Source organism: Cyprinodon tularosa, unplaced genomic scaffold (assembly GCF_016077235.1).
Source record: "Cyprinodon tularosa strain WSP-4 unplaced genomic scaffold, ASM1607723v1 ctg518, whole genome shotgun sequence".
In the NCBI taxonomy this organism is placed as follows: domain Eukaryota; kingdom Metazoa; phylum Chordata; class Actinopteri; order Cyprinodontiformes; family Cyprinodontidae; genus Cyprinodon; species Cyprinodon tularosa.
The window spans coordinates 834,215-853,591 of record NW_024039250.1 but is presented as its reverse complement, the minus strand read 5'-3'; the positions used below and the strand labels follow the sequence as shown (position 1 = coordinate 853,591).

Below are 19,377 nucleotides of genomic sequence, written 5' to 3'. Positions count from 1 at the left end.
AAAACTGCCATCCAAGAAACTAGTCGTTGCTGTTATGTTGAACTACATAAAGTACAGTAAAAAAAAAAGTAGGGCTGCTCTATAGTGGGGATTATGTGAAAAATAATCAAGACTTATCTGTTTTAAATTCTATAAAACCAAAAGTGAAAGGGTTTCACCTCACATTTAAGGCTGATTTATACTTAGAAACCAGGTCATCTGCATTTGTGTCACAGTAAATGTAAATGTGACCCCCCCTCTTTCCACAGACACTCTGCTGCCCCTCTCCAAAATCTAGGTGAGCGCAGACAGGAGGCCTCTGATTGGTCAAATCTACATCCGCTCTACACTATGCATATTTCCTGTCTGGTTCCTTACCGGCTTGTTTTGTTTGTCTGACCGCCATTGTGGAAAACGACTGAAGATGGAGCAGCTGGAGGAGCGAGGTGCGTGAGAACGCTGGGACCCTTTTTCCACCTGGATCCCCGCTCTTTTTGGCCCTCATATCTCTCCGTTGTCGGACAGACTTGCCCCCACTTTCTCACCGCCTCGGCCGTATCTAGACCCTCAGCTAGTTCCTGATTGGCCCCTGACGTTGTGGCGTGGAATAACATAGCGCAGACAACGCTGCAATATTGGGCATAAATCAAAAATATCTGCGACACGCTGCTGGGGGAGGATAACCAGGCCTTTAGCCTGTTTATCTAAAGCTGCATAGAAATACTGATGTTTTCAAATCTGGTGGTTTTGATGCAATTAAATTCTATTCAGTTTATTTCTATAGTTCCAATTCACATCAGGTCATCTCAGGTCACTTTACAGTTCACCAGATCATCCAGTCAGATTGATTCAAAGTTTTCTATCTAAGGAAAACCAGCTGATTGCATCGACTCATTGACTCTTCAGCAATCCCTCACACTAAGCATGCTTGTGGTGACAGTGGAGAGGAAAAATGGGCTTGTGCACGCTCTTGCACGTGTTTAAAAAGCGTTCCCTTTCGGGAGCGGGTACAGGGTTGTACATGTGCATTCTTTTCTTTTTTTTTTTTTTTTTTTTTTTTTAAGTGGAGAGGGCGAGTCTTTAAAAAAATTCTCGAAATTCCTCTACTATACCTTTAAGTCATTTAACTGTTTATTTTACTCGTACTGCTGGCTGATTTAGAAAAATCTTTATTCAAGTAAAAAGTTTATTTCTTATAGAAAATGACAGAACTATCTAAAAAGGTAAAACTTTGCAAGAACATTAATTTTAAAAGGTTTAATACCTTATCCATACTCTTCTTAATTAAAGATGAGAAATGTAATAGCTGTTGACCAGTATTCACAGTTTCCACAAGTATTTTAATGATTCCGGTTATCTGTCAGTAATATACATGTTTTTGAGCTTTAAACATTTATAAAACTAAATAAAACCTTTAAAATAACTATCTCTGCAAGGAGTTTAATTAACAAAGATGCAGATTATATTTTACTGTAGCACCGCATTCTGTAGGTGACGATGAGAAAGGAGGTAAAAAAAAAAAAGCTAAAGTATTAAAGAACTGCTGCTAGTTTTCCTGCTAGATTATACCCAGCGACGTTGGAGTTGATGAAGCTGAAACCATTTCCCTTGGTAGATTGAAAATGCAATAGTGATGGTATTTACAAGCGGCAGAGAAGACTCTTGTGGGTGCTTAGGATCCCACCATTTGAAGGAAGATGTTTAAGTTTGTGGAGGGAATTGTATTTTCTTAGAAAGATGTCGCAAACAGAATCTGAAGCAGATGCTGTACCCCCCCCCCCCCCCCCGCACAACATACCAATTACACAATAAAGGCAGGGCCAGGCTCTTCAGCTCCGGCGCACTGAGGAACTGTACAAAAGGTCACTCCTGCCTATTTCAATAAAACTTTACAAGGCTTCTGTGTAGCGGGAGAGGAAACTCCTTCAGGGGAATATAAAGGCTCTTCTTTTATCACTAGATCTGTTGGTTTCCTCTTAAATATAACATATTTTCCATGTTGTTTATAATGTTAGATTTCCTCTTTGAGATGAACAAATCAACAGTTGTTCAGGTTCTCCTCCGCCGCATTCGAGGGTCGACTTCAAAGCAACAAAATGAAAGCTGAAGCTGATCGCTAACAGTCTAAAAACAGATTGCAGGAGCTGCATGATTAATACTCAATCCTCGGCTTGTAATTTGTGAAATAACATATTGTGTCTGAATTGCTGGGCTTAAAAAAAGACTGATTTACTGAATATCGGTCATATTTTTTTAAATTATATTTCCAAGAAGACCAAAGAAGTTCAACACCTCATTTGGGTTTGGCGAGTAGTTTTAAACTAAAATCCCCAAAATCCAAAAGTACATGAGCATTAAAACAAGGTCCTTTTGAGTATTTCATCATCCATCCAGCTGCTGAGATTTATTACATTTCACCACAATTTCATCAGCAAGCCTCTGACAGTCCGATTATCATAACATTTGCGACAAACTGACTTTCATAGGACTAAAAAAAATCAAAGGAGGACTTTCTTTATTTCTTTGTTTGGCGTTTCTGACACGGTCTTTAAAAGTTACTTGAAATTGCTTTTTGTAAGGTGCCATTATAAGGAAAGGAAACTCAGTACAAAGATCATTCAAATGGCTTTACATTGAAGGAAATGGCAGGGAAAAAAGTAGAATAAAAGAAAGCAAAGATAAAAGCAGAAGTAATAAATTTGAGGAAGTTCACATGATCATATGATTGGTTTCCATTCATCTAAACTTTGCATCTCTGCAGCTCCCCCAAAGTTGTCAGGGCTCTAATAAAAGCTTTTCTTTTTCCCCCAGTGATTTGAAGTATATGTCCATGTCTCGGTATGTTTGCAGTTGGTCCATCCTCTCTTTACACATGAATGACGGATTAAACAGAACCGTGGGAGATGTGTGATGCTAGGATATTATTTTATAATTTAACCCTACTTCAAACTCCTTCACAATTTTCATAAAGCTCTTTTCATGATCTTGGCGCTGATTGTTTTTTCCTTTGCTCTCCTGTCTAATTGGTTCTGCGGCTGATTAACGCCGATCATTTCCACCTGGTTCCTCTGCTATTTATGTGTTCTTGCTTTCCATCAGCACCAGGTTATTCGAGCAGTTTGGTGAGACTAACTCTAGCTTTCTGACGTCTGTTCTGTTTCCCTTATTGTGATGAGGTTCTGCCCTGTGGATCCTGAGTCTAGTTTGTCTGATTCCTTGATACTACCAGCTTTTGAACCTGGACTTGTCTTCTGACTCCCGCTTTGAATTTCCCCATCAAGAACACTGTTGCTGCTCGGCGTCGGCTGGCGTCTGCTCCGCTCTCTCTAGGAGCTCTGGGGGCGGCACCCGCCGCAGGCTGGGGATTAACCTCCCGTTTGGATTCAACTCTTTCCTCTGAGGCCCCGTCCACACCAAGTCAAAACGAACACGAAACGCTGATATTTTCCAAAACGTTTGTCGTAAAGACGGAGACGTAAAATAAATGTGAGCGTCCACACGAATGCATGAAAACGCTGCAAAATGTATGCCAGGCCTGTAAGTGGCGCTGTGGTGCCAAAGCGAAAATAGGCGACGAAATGTTGGGCATGCACACTAATATTTATACATGGTTGCCCTGCGGGTCCATTTGCGTGGTTTAGTCAAATTCAGGTGCTGAACTATGTGGTCGATATTGCTCTGTTCTTCCTGGAGATATTCCAGAAGAAGAAGATTCTGTTGTAAGCCCGACAGCAGGGTGAGTAGCATGAGCAGCAACCATTCAACACAGTACGGCGCCATTGTTGTTGTGATACTGTGTCGCGCATGCGTGTTTAGAGGCGACGCTATGACGCATGCGTGTAAGAAAAAAAATGCGGTTAGAGCTTAAAGATGGAAACGCGAAAACGGCGTTTCAAAATCTTCCCACTCTGAAGGCTGAATAAAAAAAAGATCGTTTACAGACCCCCGAAACGCCGGCTTCGTATGGATGAGAGGCTGGTTTGGTGAAAAATTTGTGCGTTTAGGGCAGGGGTCGGCTTCGTGTGGACGGGGCCTGAGAACAAACTGAACTGACTGAATCAGGTCAGTGACTTTGCTCCAAGTCGTGATCAGCCCGACTATCCAGTCACTGACCTGTATCTCTTATCTCTGCAAAGATTCGCCCCGAAGCTGACGAGCAGCCCGCGCTCCTGTTTGTTCTAATAAACGTTTTGAACTTTCCCACTGCTTCTCGCTTTGAATTCAGAAATCATTACAGCTCTGTCTTCCGTATTAACTGCTCATTATTATGCAAATGTTGCACTAATGTTCTTTAGCAAACCATCACGCGTTTACAGAAGAGCTGCATTCATTCCACAAAGCATAAATGGAAAAAAAAGGTGAACTATCAACTATTTAATTTCAATCAAAAGAAAACTGTCAGCATCTAATCATAGCATCAAAGAAAGGCTGTCTGTAAACCAAGGCAAGCTCTGCATTAAGTCTGAGAACTACTGAAGATACTGTAGATAGCAGGATTATTTTAAGAGAGAACCATGGAGGAGAAAATCTGAATAAAACATGACCTTGAACTAAATTAGGAGTAAGCAACACAAAGTTAGTGTTTTCATTAAAAATAAAATGGTGTTAGATTCTAATATGGTTCATCAAGTCCAAAAAAAGGAGAGAGCAACAGCTGATTTGAGTAAAATAAAGTTTTTTTTTGTTGTTTTTTTATTGACACAGTCCACTGACTGATGTGAAGCTATGAGGATTCCACAAATCCTCACTCATGTCATCCAGAGAGGTAGATAATGTTCCTTTTCTATATCCGGGTCGTTTGTGTCACGCTGGGTGAGCCAAGATAAAAAAAAAACAGCCCTGAATTGTAATTAACTTATCCATCCATCCATTTTCCGTCACGTTTTATCCCTACTGGTGTAGCGAGGGGTGCTACGGATGAGAGGCGGGGTCCACCCTGGACAGGTCTTCCAGTCCATCGCAGGGAAACACAGAGACAAACCAGACAAACAACCATTCACTCACACCTAAGGAGGATTTAGAGATGCTAATTAACCTAACAGTGATGGTTTTGGACTGTGGGAGGAAGCTGGAGTACCCTGAGAGAACCCACGCATGCTCAGGGAGAACATCTGAATAAAACATGACTTGGAACTAAAATAGGAATAAGCAACACTAAGGCTACGTTCACACTGCAGCCTGAAGTGACCCAATTCCGATTTTTTTGCCCATATGTGACCTGTATCTGATCTTTTTATTACAGTCTGAACAACACAGATCTGATCTTTTCAAATGCGACCTGTGTCTGTACGGCCAGGTCGCATTCATCCGACCTACACGTCATTGATACTTGACAAATGTTACTAAACGTTACTAATCTGCGTCCTACTAAGCGGAGGCGGGAAAAACTAACAACCATGGCGGAAGATAACACAGAGAGCAGTCAATGGAGAGAAAGTGAGGTTGCTGACTTAATTCATATTTGGAAAGATAGCTCGATTCAGACCAAACTTGAAGGGTCTTATCGGAACCGGGGGAGGGTCTTTCTTTTTGATCTTCTTAAAAAGATTTCGTTTGTAATGTGCCTGCTCCTGTTGGAGAAGAACTTAAAGAACGCAATATACGCTGCGGTATTACGAGTCATGTTTACTTCCGCAAACACTGAGGACGCTTGCTACATGTGACGTCATCGCATCCTCGAGTGCGCATGCGGGACACTTCGGTTGAACGCTTTCAGTTCACACAGTAGATCACAAAAGTAGATTTCACAAAAAAATCGGAATTGAGCATTAAGGCCTGCAGTGTGAACGTAGCCCAAGTTAGTGTTTTCATTAAAAATAAAATGGTGTTAGATTCTAATATGTTTCATCAAATTTTTATATTTTAAATTCTTAAAATCTTCAAGTGTTTTACACTCATAAAAAGGAGAGAGCAACAGCTGATTTGTGTAAAATAAAGTTTTTTTTTTACTGTTTTTGTTTTTTATTCACACAGTCCACTGACTGATGTGACGCTATGATGATTCCAAGAATCCTAACTCATGTCATCCAGAGACACTCACACCTAAGGAGGATTTAGAGAAGCCATTTAACCTAACAGTCATGTTTTTGGACTGTGGGAGGAAGCCGGAGTACCCGGAGAGAACCCATGCATGCTCAGGGAGAACATGCAAACTTCAGGGCCGGGAATTGAACCCAGAACCTTCTTGCTGCAAAGAAAACGTGCTACCCACTGCCCCACTGAGCAGCCCACTGTGATTAATTCATACTTCTGTTATCATCTGTTCATTAGTGGAAAGCCACCAGAGCGCCTTCTGACCCACTTCTTCTCAGTTTAGCAAGGCAGCTGCTCCAACCGCCATGACCTTAATTTGTCCCTCCACATGGACACGTCTTTTGCTCTGCTGCTGTTAATGATGAGATGTTTTCTAAAGAAGACCTCTGAAAACAAAGATTTGGGAGAAGATGATTATAATGTGAAGCAGGAGGAATTCATTTAAAGTTTCGTGCTCTCAAAGCGCGGACATGAAAAGCTGAGAATAAACTTTTATTTTGGTTTCCTTTTCGATCTCAAACATCGAATTTCATAATTTTCTCCTTTTTTTTTTTATTCCCCTCTTATTCTCGAGTCACGACTGCAGAGCTCAGGTTAAAAAGAGAAATATCAGAGAGATGGATGGAAAATAGAAATAGAAAATACTTTTTACGCACAAAGGAGATCCTTTTTTTTTTTCTAGAATAATAAAGTATGAAGTCAATGTGCGGTTGTGATTTGAGCTCCCATAAGAATGTGTCCTTCTTCTCTAGGAGAACATTTGCAGCACATAATGACTTGTGACCAAAAAAGGCAAAAAAGGCAGAGAAAGAAAAAGAGAAGTGGCGGCATACTTAACCTTGATTCTTATCTCTGCTCCCTGCTTCACTAGGGAATTGAACTCAATCTAATGAAGAATTCTGATTAATGAGAAACGTGACAGACGGCGTGCAAGGCTCCATCAGAGCTTTCCTCAGACCTGCAGGAGGCTAAGGGGGTATGCATAAACCACAATTAGTGCTTTACTGATCCTAGAAATTGACCAAAACATCTTCCAGGTTTAAGTCGGCATATTCTCTTTCGTCATGTCTCATTTTGGAAAAGGGAGCAACAGCATGAAAGGATATAAAGCCTTAGTGTGTGATCCTAGCAGGGTTTTCTCTCATCTTCCTTGTCCATGATTTGGGAAATGTGCTGCTCAGATTTACTTTTTACTCAAGTAAATTTGCAGAAACATCCAGCCTCATTATTGATTTAAGTGACACAGCTCCTAGTTTGTTTGCTTGTTGCAAAGCCGCTTTAGCAGACTAGAGCTCTATGTTCGCCCAATCAGCTCCAGCTAATACATCAAACTCCACGCTGGCAGCTTCTGGGCCGTAAGAGAGAATTATTCTGGGAGCTGATATCCAATGCAGGAAGTTTAAGCTCTGGTTGCGTGTGTGAAAATCAAGCGTTAAAAAGTTCAGCTGGAGTCGCTAACAGCAAACGGTTATCCAATAATTGCTGTAAAACTAAAACTACAGTCAGCTGGTTGCTCTGTTTCCAGGCATGGACATTATAGTGTGATTTAAGAGGTTAAAGGTCAAATATCCTATTTATCGCCTGAAAACTCTAAAGCTTAAAATATGAACAGATCGGAAATTGTTTTTGTTGTTTTGTTCATTTAAAAAAAAGAGATAAATTTTAAAGAAAAGTATTTTGAATGTTTTATAGAGGAGTCTTGATTTTTAGCCAACGGGTCTCCGTAGGGAAAACAATTATTAGGTAAATTTCTTTAAAAAAATTCCTGATTTGATTAGCAACCAAATATCTGTTGAACAAACTAAAATGAAGGAGCAGTTTCTCTAAAAAATATATTTTCAGGATTTGGTCCTTGGAGAATCAGGGCAATGTCCCTACGCTCATCCACGATCTGTTTCAAAGATGCAACAGGAAGCAGAGCAACAGGAACCAGAGCAACAGGAACCAGAGCAACAGGAACCAGAGCAACAGGTATCAGAGCATCAGGAACCAGAGCATCAGAAACCAGAGCAACAGGAACCAGAGCAACAGGAAGCAGAGCAACAGGAACCAGAGCAACAGGAAGCAGAGCAACAGGAACCAGAGCAACAGGAAGCAGAGCAACAGGAACCAGAGCAACAGGAACCAGAGCAACAGGAAGCAGAGCAACAGGAACCAGAGCAACAGGTATCAGAGCATCAGGAACCAGAGCATCAGAAACCAGAGCAACAGGAACCAGAGCAACAGGAAGCAGAGCAACAGGAACCAGAGCAACAGGAAGCAGAGCAACAGGAACCAGAGCAACAGGAAGCAGAGCAACAGGAACCAGAGCAACAGGAACCAGAGCAACAGGAAGCAGAGCAACAGGAACCAGAGCAACAGGAACCAGAGCAACAGGAACCAGAGCAACAGGAACCAGAGCAACAGGAACCAGAGCAACAGGAACCAGAGCAACAGGAAGCAGAGCAACAGGAACCAGAGCAACAGGAACCAGAGCAACAGGAACCAGAGCAACAGGAACCAGAGCAACAGGAAGCAGAGCAACAGGAACCAGAGCAACAGGAAGCAGAGCAACAGGAAGCAGAGCAACAGGAACCAGAGCAACAGGAACCAGAGCAACAGGAAGCAGAGCAACAGGAACCAGAGCAACAGGAACCAGAGCAACAGGAACCAGAGCAACAGGAACCAGAGCAACAGGAAGCAGAGCAACAGGAACCAGAGCAACAGGAACCAGAGCAACAGGAACCAGAGCAACAGGAACCAGAGCAACAGGAACCAGAGCAACAGGAACCAGAGCAACAGGAAGCAGAGCAACAGGAACCAGAGCAACAGGAACCAGAGCAACAGGAAGCAGAGCAACAGGAGCAGAATAAATATGGAGGAGCGCAGAGAGGTTTTCATTTCAAAGGCCGAAGCAAAGATAACGTTCTGCTCCAGATCGCTCAAATACGCTCAAAACGTCGATTAAAAATGTTGGATTATAAAATTGGTAAAATAACATTGATTTGATTTAAGTCTACTAAAATAAATTAATAATTAAATAGGAAATGCGAGGCAATGTGAACGGAGCGAAGTGTTACGTTCACAGCTGGGTAACTTTAACAGCAATGGAAAGTTGGAGGGAAGCGGGTCATTTTGAATAGTTGCTACTGTGTATGTATTTATGAAGGACCAACTCTGCCATATTTAAAAATAAATACAGAAATAAATAAATGCTCAATAAATGTATAAGCATACAATTAATTGCCAACAAAAAAGTGAGACATAAATGTATATAACTCTTAATTAGCTTCTTTATTTATTTGCCTTTGTAATATTTACCTTATTTATTTTTCTGTCCTTTATAATCTTCAACTTTATTTTTTAATTACTTATATTTTTAAGTATTTATTTATGTGCATGTTATAATATTTTTGTCTGTTTTATTCTTCCTTTGTATTTTTTTACCTTAGTTATTTCTTCGCCGCTGTTTATTTCTCTCTGCCCTTTTTACATTTCTCTATGCATTTCTGCCTCATTATGCAAATGAGGAGGGGGCGTGTCCTAGAGAGTCAACTTCTGCTCATTGGTTGGCTTGGCGGCCCATCTTCTTAACTCACAGAGCTCAGAGTACTAAGTTAAATGTTCTCTTTTCTGTTGCTGTTGTTCAATAAAAGTACGTTTTAAGATCATTTGAGGCGAGAACCTTATACTTTTAAGCATCACCATATGGCCCATTCACAGATTTAAAAGAAAATGTGACGAACTTGAGAGGACCGCGGCACCAGCGGAGCTCCGAGGCTGACGGCAGCCAGGTCTAACCGCAGCCCGTCTGCAGCGGCCCTCTTTCGGCATAGCCGTGTGTGAAGAATCGCTGGTGATGATGGCGATTTTTTGTTGTATTTGGCAAAGTTTGGCAAAGTCCCTACTCAAGTTCTAATGACTTCAGACTCGACATCAGACTCTCCTCCTGTAGATTCGACCGATGTAGTAAAATGCTAACCAACACGCTTCACACACTGCTATGCCGAGAGAGGGCCGCTGCAGATGGGCTGCGGTTAGACCTGGCTGCCGTCAGCTTCGGAGCTCCGCTGGTGCCGCGGTCCTCTCAAGTTGGTCACATTTTCTTTTAAATTACGCATTAAATCTGTGAATGGGCCATATGGTGATGCTTAAAAGTATAAGGTTCTCGCCTCAAATGATCTTAAAACGTACTTTTATTGAACAACAGCAACAGAAAAGAGAACATTTAACTTAGTACTCTGAGCTCTGTGAGTTAAGAAGATGGGCCGCCAAGCCAACCAATGAGCAGAAGTTGACTCTCTAGGACACGCCCCCTCCTCATTTGCATAATGAGGCAGAAATGCATAGGGAAATGTAAAAAGGGCAGAGAGAAATAAACAGCGGCGAAGAAATAACTAAGGTAAAAAAATACAAAGGAAGAATAAAACAGACAAAAATATTATAACATGCACATAAATAAATACTTAAAAATATAAGTAATTAAAAAATAAAGTCGAAGATTATAAAGGACAGAAAAATAAATAAGGTAAATATTACAAAGGCAAATAAATAAAGAAGCTAATTAAGAGTTATATAAATTTATGTCTCACTTTTTTGTTGGCAATTAATTGTATGCTTATACATTTATTGAGCATTTATTTATTTCTGTATTTATTTTTAAATATGGCAGAGTTGGTCCTTCATATGTATTAGGGCTGCAACAACGAATCGATAAAATCGACTTTTAAAAGCGTTGGCAACGAATTTCATCATCGATTAGTTGTGTCGCGCAATTAATGCATCATCTGCCGCCGCCGTCATCACATCCACTTGACTGAAACGGGGGAAGAAAAAAAATTACGGCAGAGCGAGCCAGCGCCGTGTTGCCAACTCAGTGACTTTGTCGCTATATTTAGCGACTTTTCAGACCCTTCAGCAACTATTTTTCAAAAAAGCGACTAGCGACAAATCTGGCGACTTTTTACGGTGTCACTGGCGGCTTTTGGAGACTCTTACGTGAAAGCATGTATCGTTCCTACTCTTGTCCTCCAGCGGCAGCTGCTGCTGTGGGGCACCTCCCCCATCCCAACCCCGTTCTCCCGCAGGAGTCCCTCTCAGCGCTGCAGTCAGAGCCGCAGGATGTTTACCCTCAGCGTCCAGACTGCAAATGGAGCGCACATGCGCCGGGATTGACGGCACAAATTGATCACAATTATTAAAATAGCCTTTATAAATAAATTATATTATCATAAATAAACTTGCAAATTATGAGGGCAAGGCTTTTAAAGTTTAAATCTTCTGGCAAAGATAAAGTAAAGAAGATCCTGCAATTTATGGAAGTAAAGCAGAATAAAATCCAGCAAGATCAGTAATATGTCAATTAATTATCTGCCACATTCCCATGTAAATATCTGTCTTTGGAGGATGTGTTTTTTTAACACCCCTAGTTCTCTCATTTTTATTCCAAATACAATTTATAATTTGAATCACAGGGCTATTTTTATCTCTATGGTTCAGTATTTTCTCAAGTAGCAACTTTAACTGCTATACTTTCCTGTCTTAAAAGGCAGAACTCTTCTAGTCTAAAAAAACTCATTTGTTGAAATGGGGGGGCCTATTGTTTGAACCCCTTAGAGGCTTTAAAAACAAAAATGTCTTTTTTTGCGCTTCATGAAACAAAGTAGCCTATATTTTGTGGATGTACATCTACATTTCTCATGTCAGTTTGCGTAGTTTTAACACAAACATTTTTTTTTTCATATTGCACCAGGACAGTTAATGAGCACCCTGTACTTGTGTGCTTGTTTGTTCTGTCTAAAATGTTTATTTTGGAATAAAGAGGTTAGTATATAACCTCTTTATAAAATATATAAAAATATATTTTGTCCGATTCATCGATTTTTAAAATAATCGTTAGTTACAGCCCTAGTATGTATATATATATATATATATATATATATATATATATATATATATACCGTAAATCCTCTAATATAGGACGGGCCTTTATTTCACTCAGGTGCATATTGGTCCAGGCAATTATTGGAAGGAGGTCAGAAATAGAGGCAGGCCTCTATTTCTATTTGATCAAAACAGACTACCAGTGGAATGAATAAAAACCAGATTTTGTGTCTTGATGAACTGATAAAATACTACGTTCATTTGTTGAAAAAGTACAGTTACCATTAACGGTACAGAACATTATTCAAACATCTTCCAGCAGCTGCAATTTTTCTGCACGGCAATACGAAGAAAAAAAAGACACAGAATGGAATCTTGGCCAAACTGACTTGCGAAACAAAGTAAAAAAATAAAATAAAATGGAAACTGTTCTGCCATCACAGCAAAATTTTATTTATGGCAGGCTAGGTGGCAATAGGCTACCAGTATCATTTATTTCAAGGGAAATTCAAAACAACGAAGGCCAACGAAATTCTCAGTCATTTTAGCGCTGCCTGGTTACCACCAGACCTGCTGGTAATCACATCTGTCTTTCAGATCAGAACGATTGTGTAGCAGGTTATACTCCTGCAGCAGTGTTGCGCAGTGAGCTTGACGCAGACATTTTTGATTTATGCTCAATATTGAAGCGTGGTCTGCGCTATACGCTGTGGGTCTAGGTACGACCGAGGAGGAGAGGAAGTGGGGGCGAATAGTCCGACAACGTAGGGACATCGGGGCGAAAAACAGCTGGCATCCAGGTGGAAAAAGGGTCCCAGCGTTCTAGCTGTATATATGTATATATATATATATATATATATATATATATATATACACACACACACACTTTTATTTTTAAGTTTGACTATTTCCTTATAATTTCTGCTCTAAGTTAGTTGCTCTGTCAGCCAAAGGCATGTTTTAGTCTCTGCACTCCCATTAACAATGAATTGATTACTAAATGAGAATTATTTCAATAACCAATTAATCACAATTAATCCAATTAATTACTGCAGCACTAATTTGCAATGTATAAAAATAAATGCTTTAGATGTTCCAACTGAAAGAGTGTTAGGATTATTTTTATTGATGATGCGTGAGTCTGTTAAACCCTAATATATAATATAATACCTGCCTGTCTTTATTAAAACCTTAGCAGTTCTCCATGATTTGTCATGAAGTGAAGCACAAAGTGTAGTTCAGCATCGGGTTTAACTTTGTAACAGTCTGAAGTTAAAGCAGAGTTCAAAATGTCTAAATAAAACGATTCTTAATTCATTGTTTTATTATTTGGAGTAGAGATTTAAAACTAGGAAAGAATAAATAAATAAAATCCTACTCAGCACAAACTTGTATCTCCTTTGGCAAGAAATCCATAGCTTTATATTTCTGGTTTAAATTACGTGTGTCTGACAGCTCCATGCTGTGCCTCTTCTTTAGGTCTCTGCAGCCCAAGAAATGCAGAAACAGTATTTTCACACGGCTCAGGTACTTGATCATTTGGCTGAATTCTGCGTCCAACACAGCAGCATAAAGCTGCATATTTCCAAGCTGTGCTAAATCCTGATTTCTGTCCTGTCAAACATTTTAGTGAGAAGCTGTTTAAAACCTGCAGGAGGTAGAAGGTTCCCCCTCCTAGCTCACTCTCTCCTCTCTGTGCTGTCAATCAATCACTCCTGGCACCTCATCAGATGAGTCAATATACTGGACATGTTGGTGCTACCATATGCAGCATGTGTTTCACAGGGTTACACATGCACGCAGTTTCGAGTGGCCTAGAAGGTAACTTGAGGAATCTGGCTTTAAATAATGAAACAACAAACTTAGGAGATTGCACTCTCCTATTTTATTGTTGCAAGCTGCAGGCAGACTAGACAAACACTCTACAAGTAACAACTATTTACGTTTAAAGGAACTGTCCAGCGGCGTAACACTCTTATTTTCCTAATGCTGCTCTCACATATTCTCACACAGGTGGAGCATTACGGCTTTCACTGCAATGCAGAAAATAAATAATTATTTTGCTCCGTTTTTAGTTCACAATGATGTTCATCTATAAATCAGTCAGACAGCACGAGGGATGCCAACTTTATTTTGCTTTATATTATTTTACTTATTTCTCCATTTTGTGTATTATATTAATTTGGGATACTCCTGTGATTTTTTTAGTTAAATACTGAAAATGAGATGCTGGAAGAATCTGACCCGCTTCTTTATAACACCTTAGCAAAAGAGCAAACAAACAGACACTCAGGTGGGATGCTGGCAGGGGCGGATTTAGGAAATCTGGGGCCCCAGGCAAAGACAGGCAGGGGCCCTCTGAACTGAGAAGGCAACACATAGAACAGCCCCATTCTCCAGATAGATAAATGTTAATAGAATAGACATCCATTATCTGTTCTAGGTTGTGTCCCTCTCTTCTTGTCCCTTTTCTTCTTGTTTTCCTCTCTATGTTTTGTACTCAGCTGACTTTTCATGCTGTCTCTAAAGGAATGAAAGATTTTTTCCAAGCACTAAGCTCACTTAGCTGATTGCTCCTTCCTGTGTTTCCAAAAAGGCCAAAGTAAATAACCCAGTCCTTCTTTTCACTGTAGACAAGCCATGATCTGCTTATCTGTTCTCCATTTTTCATTTGGATGAAATAATAGCTGCATGAATCATGACAGCAGACAAGATAGAGGAGAGCAGGAGGCGGGGTTACCAATCTACTCGCTCTGGAGAGCAGAGTTCGCTGCTTTTAGATGTTGTCTCCAAAGTCTCCAGTAGCAGAAAAAAGTCTCTAGATTTGGCGCTAGGAGCTTTTTAGAAATCAAAGTGCTAGAGGGGTCTGAAAAGTGGCTAAATATAGCGACTAAAGCGCTAAGTTGGCAACACTGCTCTTTGCATGGTTTGTTTTCAAATGGTTTGCTGCTGTCTGTTTGGACCTTTCTGAACATGTGCAGCAAATGGACTGATCCAAGATGGTGGACACTGAAGGGGGGGGGGGCTGAGACACACTTAATATTATCAGCATTCTGATGGCATTTTAGCCAAAGGATTTTTATAAAAAATGTAATTAATGTGAACAAATAAGGAATAGTTGTATTAATCATACTATTATTAAACAGAGTTCTATGGGGGCCCCCAGGAACTTGGGGCCCTACTGTGGGCAGCTGCCTTGTATTGCCTAATGGTAAATCCCCCCCCCCCCCCCCCCCCCCGGATGCTGGAGAGAATGTGGAGAAAACATGTTGGCCCATGGCCATCTATATTAGTTGTGCCCCTCCCACCAGACTTACTGGAAGGTGACAGAAGTTATTGCTGTTGGGTTATAGTGTGGGTGTGAAATTTCTTTTTCTGTATTAAGGTCATTTTCCGGAGGAATTAGACAAAGATGATGATGAGTATCTCTTAAAAATTGTGATGGCAGCAGAGAAAAAGGCAATGACCAAATATTGGCTTCAGAAAGATACACCGACGGTGGGCACATTTGTTAGCATAGTAAAACATTTACATCTCCTTGAGCAGATGACCTTTTCCTTAAGGCTGGAAAAAGAAATTGCAGAAAGAAAGTGGGTAAAAAGGTCCGTTTACATGAACGAAAGAACCAACAACAGGTTATTATTAACATAATTATATTATTAACAACAGGTTAATCAGACTATTGGACTGTATAGATTGTATTGTATAGATTGAAATGTGCATTTATTTAATGATCTCAAGCTTCTTTTCTTAATTTTTTCTTGTTCTTAATTGCATTTGTCATTCCTTACTTTACAAAAAAATACTAAAAATAAAAAGTTTTGTTTTTTTTATTAGTGTCCTGTCTGGCAATGTGGCAATAAGAATAATTGTCTCGATGCCAAAAAGAGCCCAACAGATTTTATTTTCACAAGTGTGGCAGTATGGCAATTACCATATTGCTCCACTTGTTTCATGCATGTAAATTGCTTTATTATAAATATGCAGGGTTTTACAGTTTATTTGGACACTGCAATGTAAAAAGAGCAGAAAAACAGAAGAAGAAAAGGAAAAAAGAACGAAAAGATAAAAGAAAGAAGTATGGAAGAGGATTAGGGCCACTGAAAATTTTTTTAATTTTAGTTTAACATGGGAAAAAAGTCAGAATTCTGACTTCTTTCTCAGAATTCTGACTTTTTTTCAGAATTCTGACTTTAATCTCAGAATTCTGAATTTAATCATCAGAATTCTGACTGAATTCTGATAATAAAAATGTCAGAATTCTGAAAAAAAAGTCAGAATTCTGAGATTAAAGCCGGAATTCTGATTTTAATCTCAGAATTCTGACTTTTTTCCCATACTAAACTGAAATAAAATGTAAAAATCAGTTTACTTTTATTTTTTCCACTGGCCCTAATCCTCTTCTTTAAAGAAGAGATAGAAAGGAGACAAGGACAAAACATTTTCAGTCTGCTTCATCACCTGTAACCAGATGAAAAAAGAACAGCACAACCGAAAGACATGGTACGAGATATATGAATAAAAAATAAAAAGTATTTTAAAAAAAGACCCCTGCCGTAAACCATGTAACGAAGGTCATATAATCGGCCATTTTTGTAGTAATTGGACAACCTTTGTCATATTTATGGCAAACATTAAATAATTTCAGATTATTCAGGAGAAATGTAATTTTATACATTTAAAATTTCCATATAATCTGTAGAGCAGTCTGTGTTACTGTAATTGCTTCTCAGCAGCATTTCTGAGGTTTTTCTATGTTAGTAAAGTGTCCTTTACATCAGCTGGGTAAACTAATTAGTTTATGGTTTCTCCTCTGGCTCTGGTTCAGTCATAGCAGGACCCAGTTGAGAAAGTCCTGTGATATTTAACTTGGCTGGCTTGCTGTGCTGACTCCTGCAGTCCTCTGACAGGAGCCAGACAGCAGGCCTGTTTATTTCATCACCGCTGTCTTTAAATCAAGTGGCTCAAAAAATGAAAAGCATGGGTGGGGGGGGCTCAGGCAATCCAGGATACCAATCCAGTCAAGGACTGCACTTCAACATTTCACTGATTACCTCCCCCCTGCAGCTACTAATCAGTGGAAACACTTTGATGTTTGGCTAAGACAGATTCTGCACAATTTGAGGCCGTTTGGTAAAGGGAGACGTTTTCCTTTTTTTTAATTCTTAATTGGAGCTAATCGAATCCATGTAACAGATGCTGATAAACAAGCTTGCAGGACCAGGAAATGCTTTTTGGAGAAGCTCAGATGCATTTGCACCAAACCAGCCACCAAAACAAGGTTCTTAGTAACATTCCAGGGACGAGTGAGAGGGATTTTACAAACAAGTGCTAATTGTGTTAAAATATTACTGATCGCAATGCAGATTTTGTTGTAAACTCACTGTGGGGTGTGGAGGTGGCACTAAGGCCTCAGGCCTTGACGTGACGTAAAATAACTCAGCTTTTAACTCTATTTAATGTTTCTCTACATGAAGACATGATTTTCAACATTAGGAAGAAGCTATGCAATTTATTTAGCAGACAGTTTTTACTTATGCATTGGAAACATTGAGAAAGCATCACTCTATTTTTAATCTGTTTATGCTTTATGGTCGGCACATCTTACCTTTACTGTACGCTAAATGTGTTATTTGCTTCATCTACTGCGTTGCTATAGCGATACTGTTTTGTTACCTGGATGAAATTAAGTGGGATGTATCAAAAGTAAAATAAAATAAGATTCAGCTACCAATAACACGTGTTATGTGTCCAGTCAGATTTAAGCATAATCACTTGATTTGACTTTAGACAGATTTTATTTGTCATTTTGTTCACACAAGTGTAAAACAAAAAGAAATTTCGTTTGGAAATGGCTCAGTGGAAAATTTCATCTTTTTAAAAGTGCAGCCTTGACACTGCATGAAAAGTGGGATTTTCGTCAATATACGGCACTGTAGATTGTCGTGGAACTTCAGGTTAGCGGCAGTTTACGGCAATTTGCAGGCCTTGCCGTAAACTCCCGTAAATTGTCAGAAATTGACGTGGAATTTCTTAGGCAGTGTTCCCCCCATGCCTCCCCCCCATGGAATTCTAGGGGAGGCTTTAACATGTAAATGAACATGCTGTGAGCTATACAAATGCAAACCAGGGTAAGAAAATCTCTGATACAAAGAGATCAGGTATAGCCTCTTACATTTTAGCTTGAATTGATTTATTTAATTAAAGTATAGAGACCAAAACAGATCTTTAGCTGACAGAGCAATACATTTAGAGCAGTAATTATTTTTTTTTTAATTTGCATTTAAGATAAAAAATAAAATGTTGTCTGTCAATATGCTCAATTCACAATTACTTAAGTGGAAAAGTTTCAAGAAATGATTCTGAGATGATTCACTTTATAACATGGCGCATTATCCTGTTGGAAGTAGCCATCAGAAGATTGGTACACTGTGGTCATAAGGACATAGGTCAGCATGCTAAATTGGTTTTAAGTGGCCCAAAGTGTGGCAATAAATATCCCCCAAATAGATGGTAGAAATAGATCAGGCTCAGTATAGCCTAATTATAGACTCTTACATTTTAGCTTGAATTGATTTATTTAATTAAAGTACGCTAGATTACTGTGTATGCAAATGTTATGTAAAAGAAAATACACAAAATAATTTACTTCAAAAGTTAGTTTTAATCAGAATCAGTTGGCTGTAATGATTAATTTTTTTTTTTAGATTTCCACTTTTTTTTTTTTTTTGTTATTGAATATATAAGAAAACAATAACAATCTCAAATTACAAGTCAATAACAAATATTTAAATACAAGAAGAAATATCACAACTCCTGCTTTTGAAAAATAAAATTAAATGTACAGGCTGGAAAAAAGTATAAAATAAAATAAAATAAATAAAAATAAATAAAATAATAATAGGGTTTAAAGTAAATTAATCAGTGGGGACTACCAACTGAAATTCTTCAATTAACTCAAACAATTTAATTGCATTTAAATTCTGCATCTTTCTCAGACATCTTTTGAAAAGGGAAAGTTCATTTTTGAGAGCAGAGATTGAGAGGGAGCATTTTGCATAGCGACATTTATGGATATAATACTTTGTTACAATTATTAGAATATTGATTAAAAATTCCACATTTTTTTTCTTTAATGGATAAACCGAATTGAATGTTTTGCCAGGAAATAAAATCTAAATTTATTGTTTTAGAAGACAGAAAGGTTCGAAGTTGATCCCATAAGTTTAATACTTCTTTACATTCATAAAAAAGATGTTTAGTTGTTTCCAATTGAGTTGTACAAAAGCCACAATTCTCAACATTAAACTTAAATCTCTCTCTTAAAAACTCATTTGAAGGATATATGTTATTTATTATTTTAAATTGTAATTCTTTATATTTAGGAGGAATTGGGAATTTCAAATAATTTGTCCTAATTTTGACTATCATAGATTTCTTAAAATTTTGTTAGAGAGCTGTGCTTTTTATTCTTCCTGGGTACATATTATTTATAGAATATTG

At 38.8% G+C, this 19,377-nt stretch overlaps 1 protein-coding gene across 1 annotated transcript in view; it reads left to right on the top strand.

Annotated features, from left to right (window-relative positions):
• The first annotated feature begins 7,914 nt into the window (after positions 1 to 7,914).
• Positions 7,915 to 19,377, top strand: part of LOC119795629 (putative uncharacterized protein DDB_G0271606) — a 58,843-nt gene continuing 47,380 nt past the window's right edge. The window contains exon 1 of the mRNA XM_038303705.1: positions 7,915 to 8,884. Coding sequence (XP_038159633.1) covers positions 7,915 to 8,884 — 970 coding nt within the window. The remainder of the gene's footprint in view (positions 8,885 to 19,377) is intronic.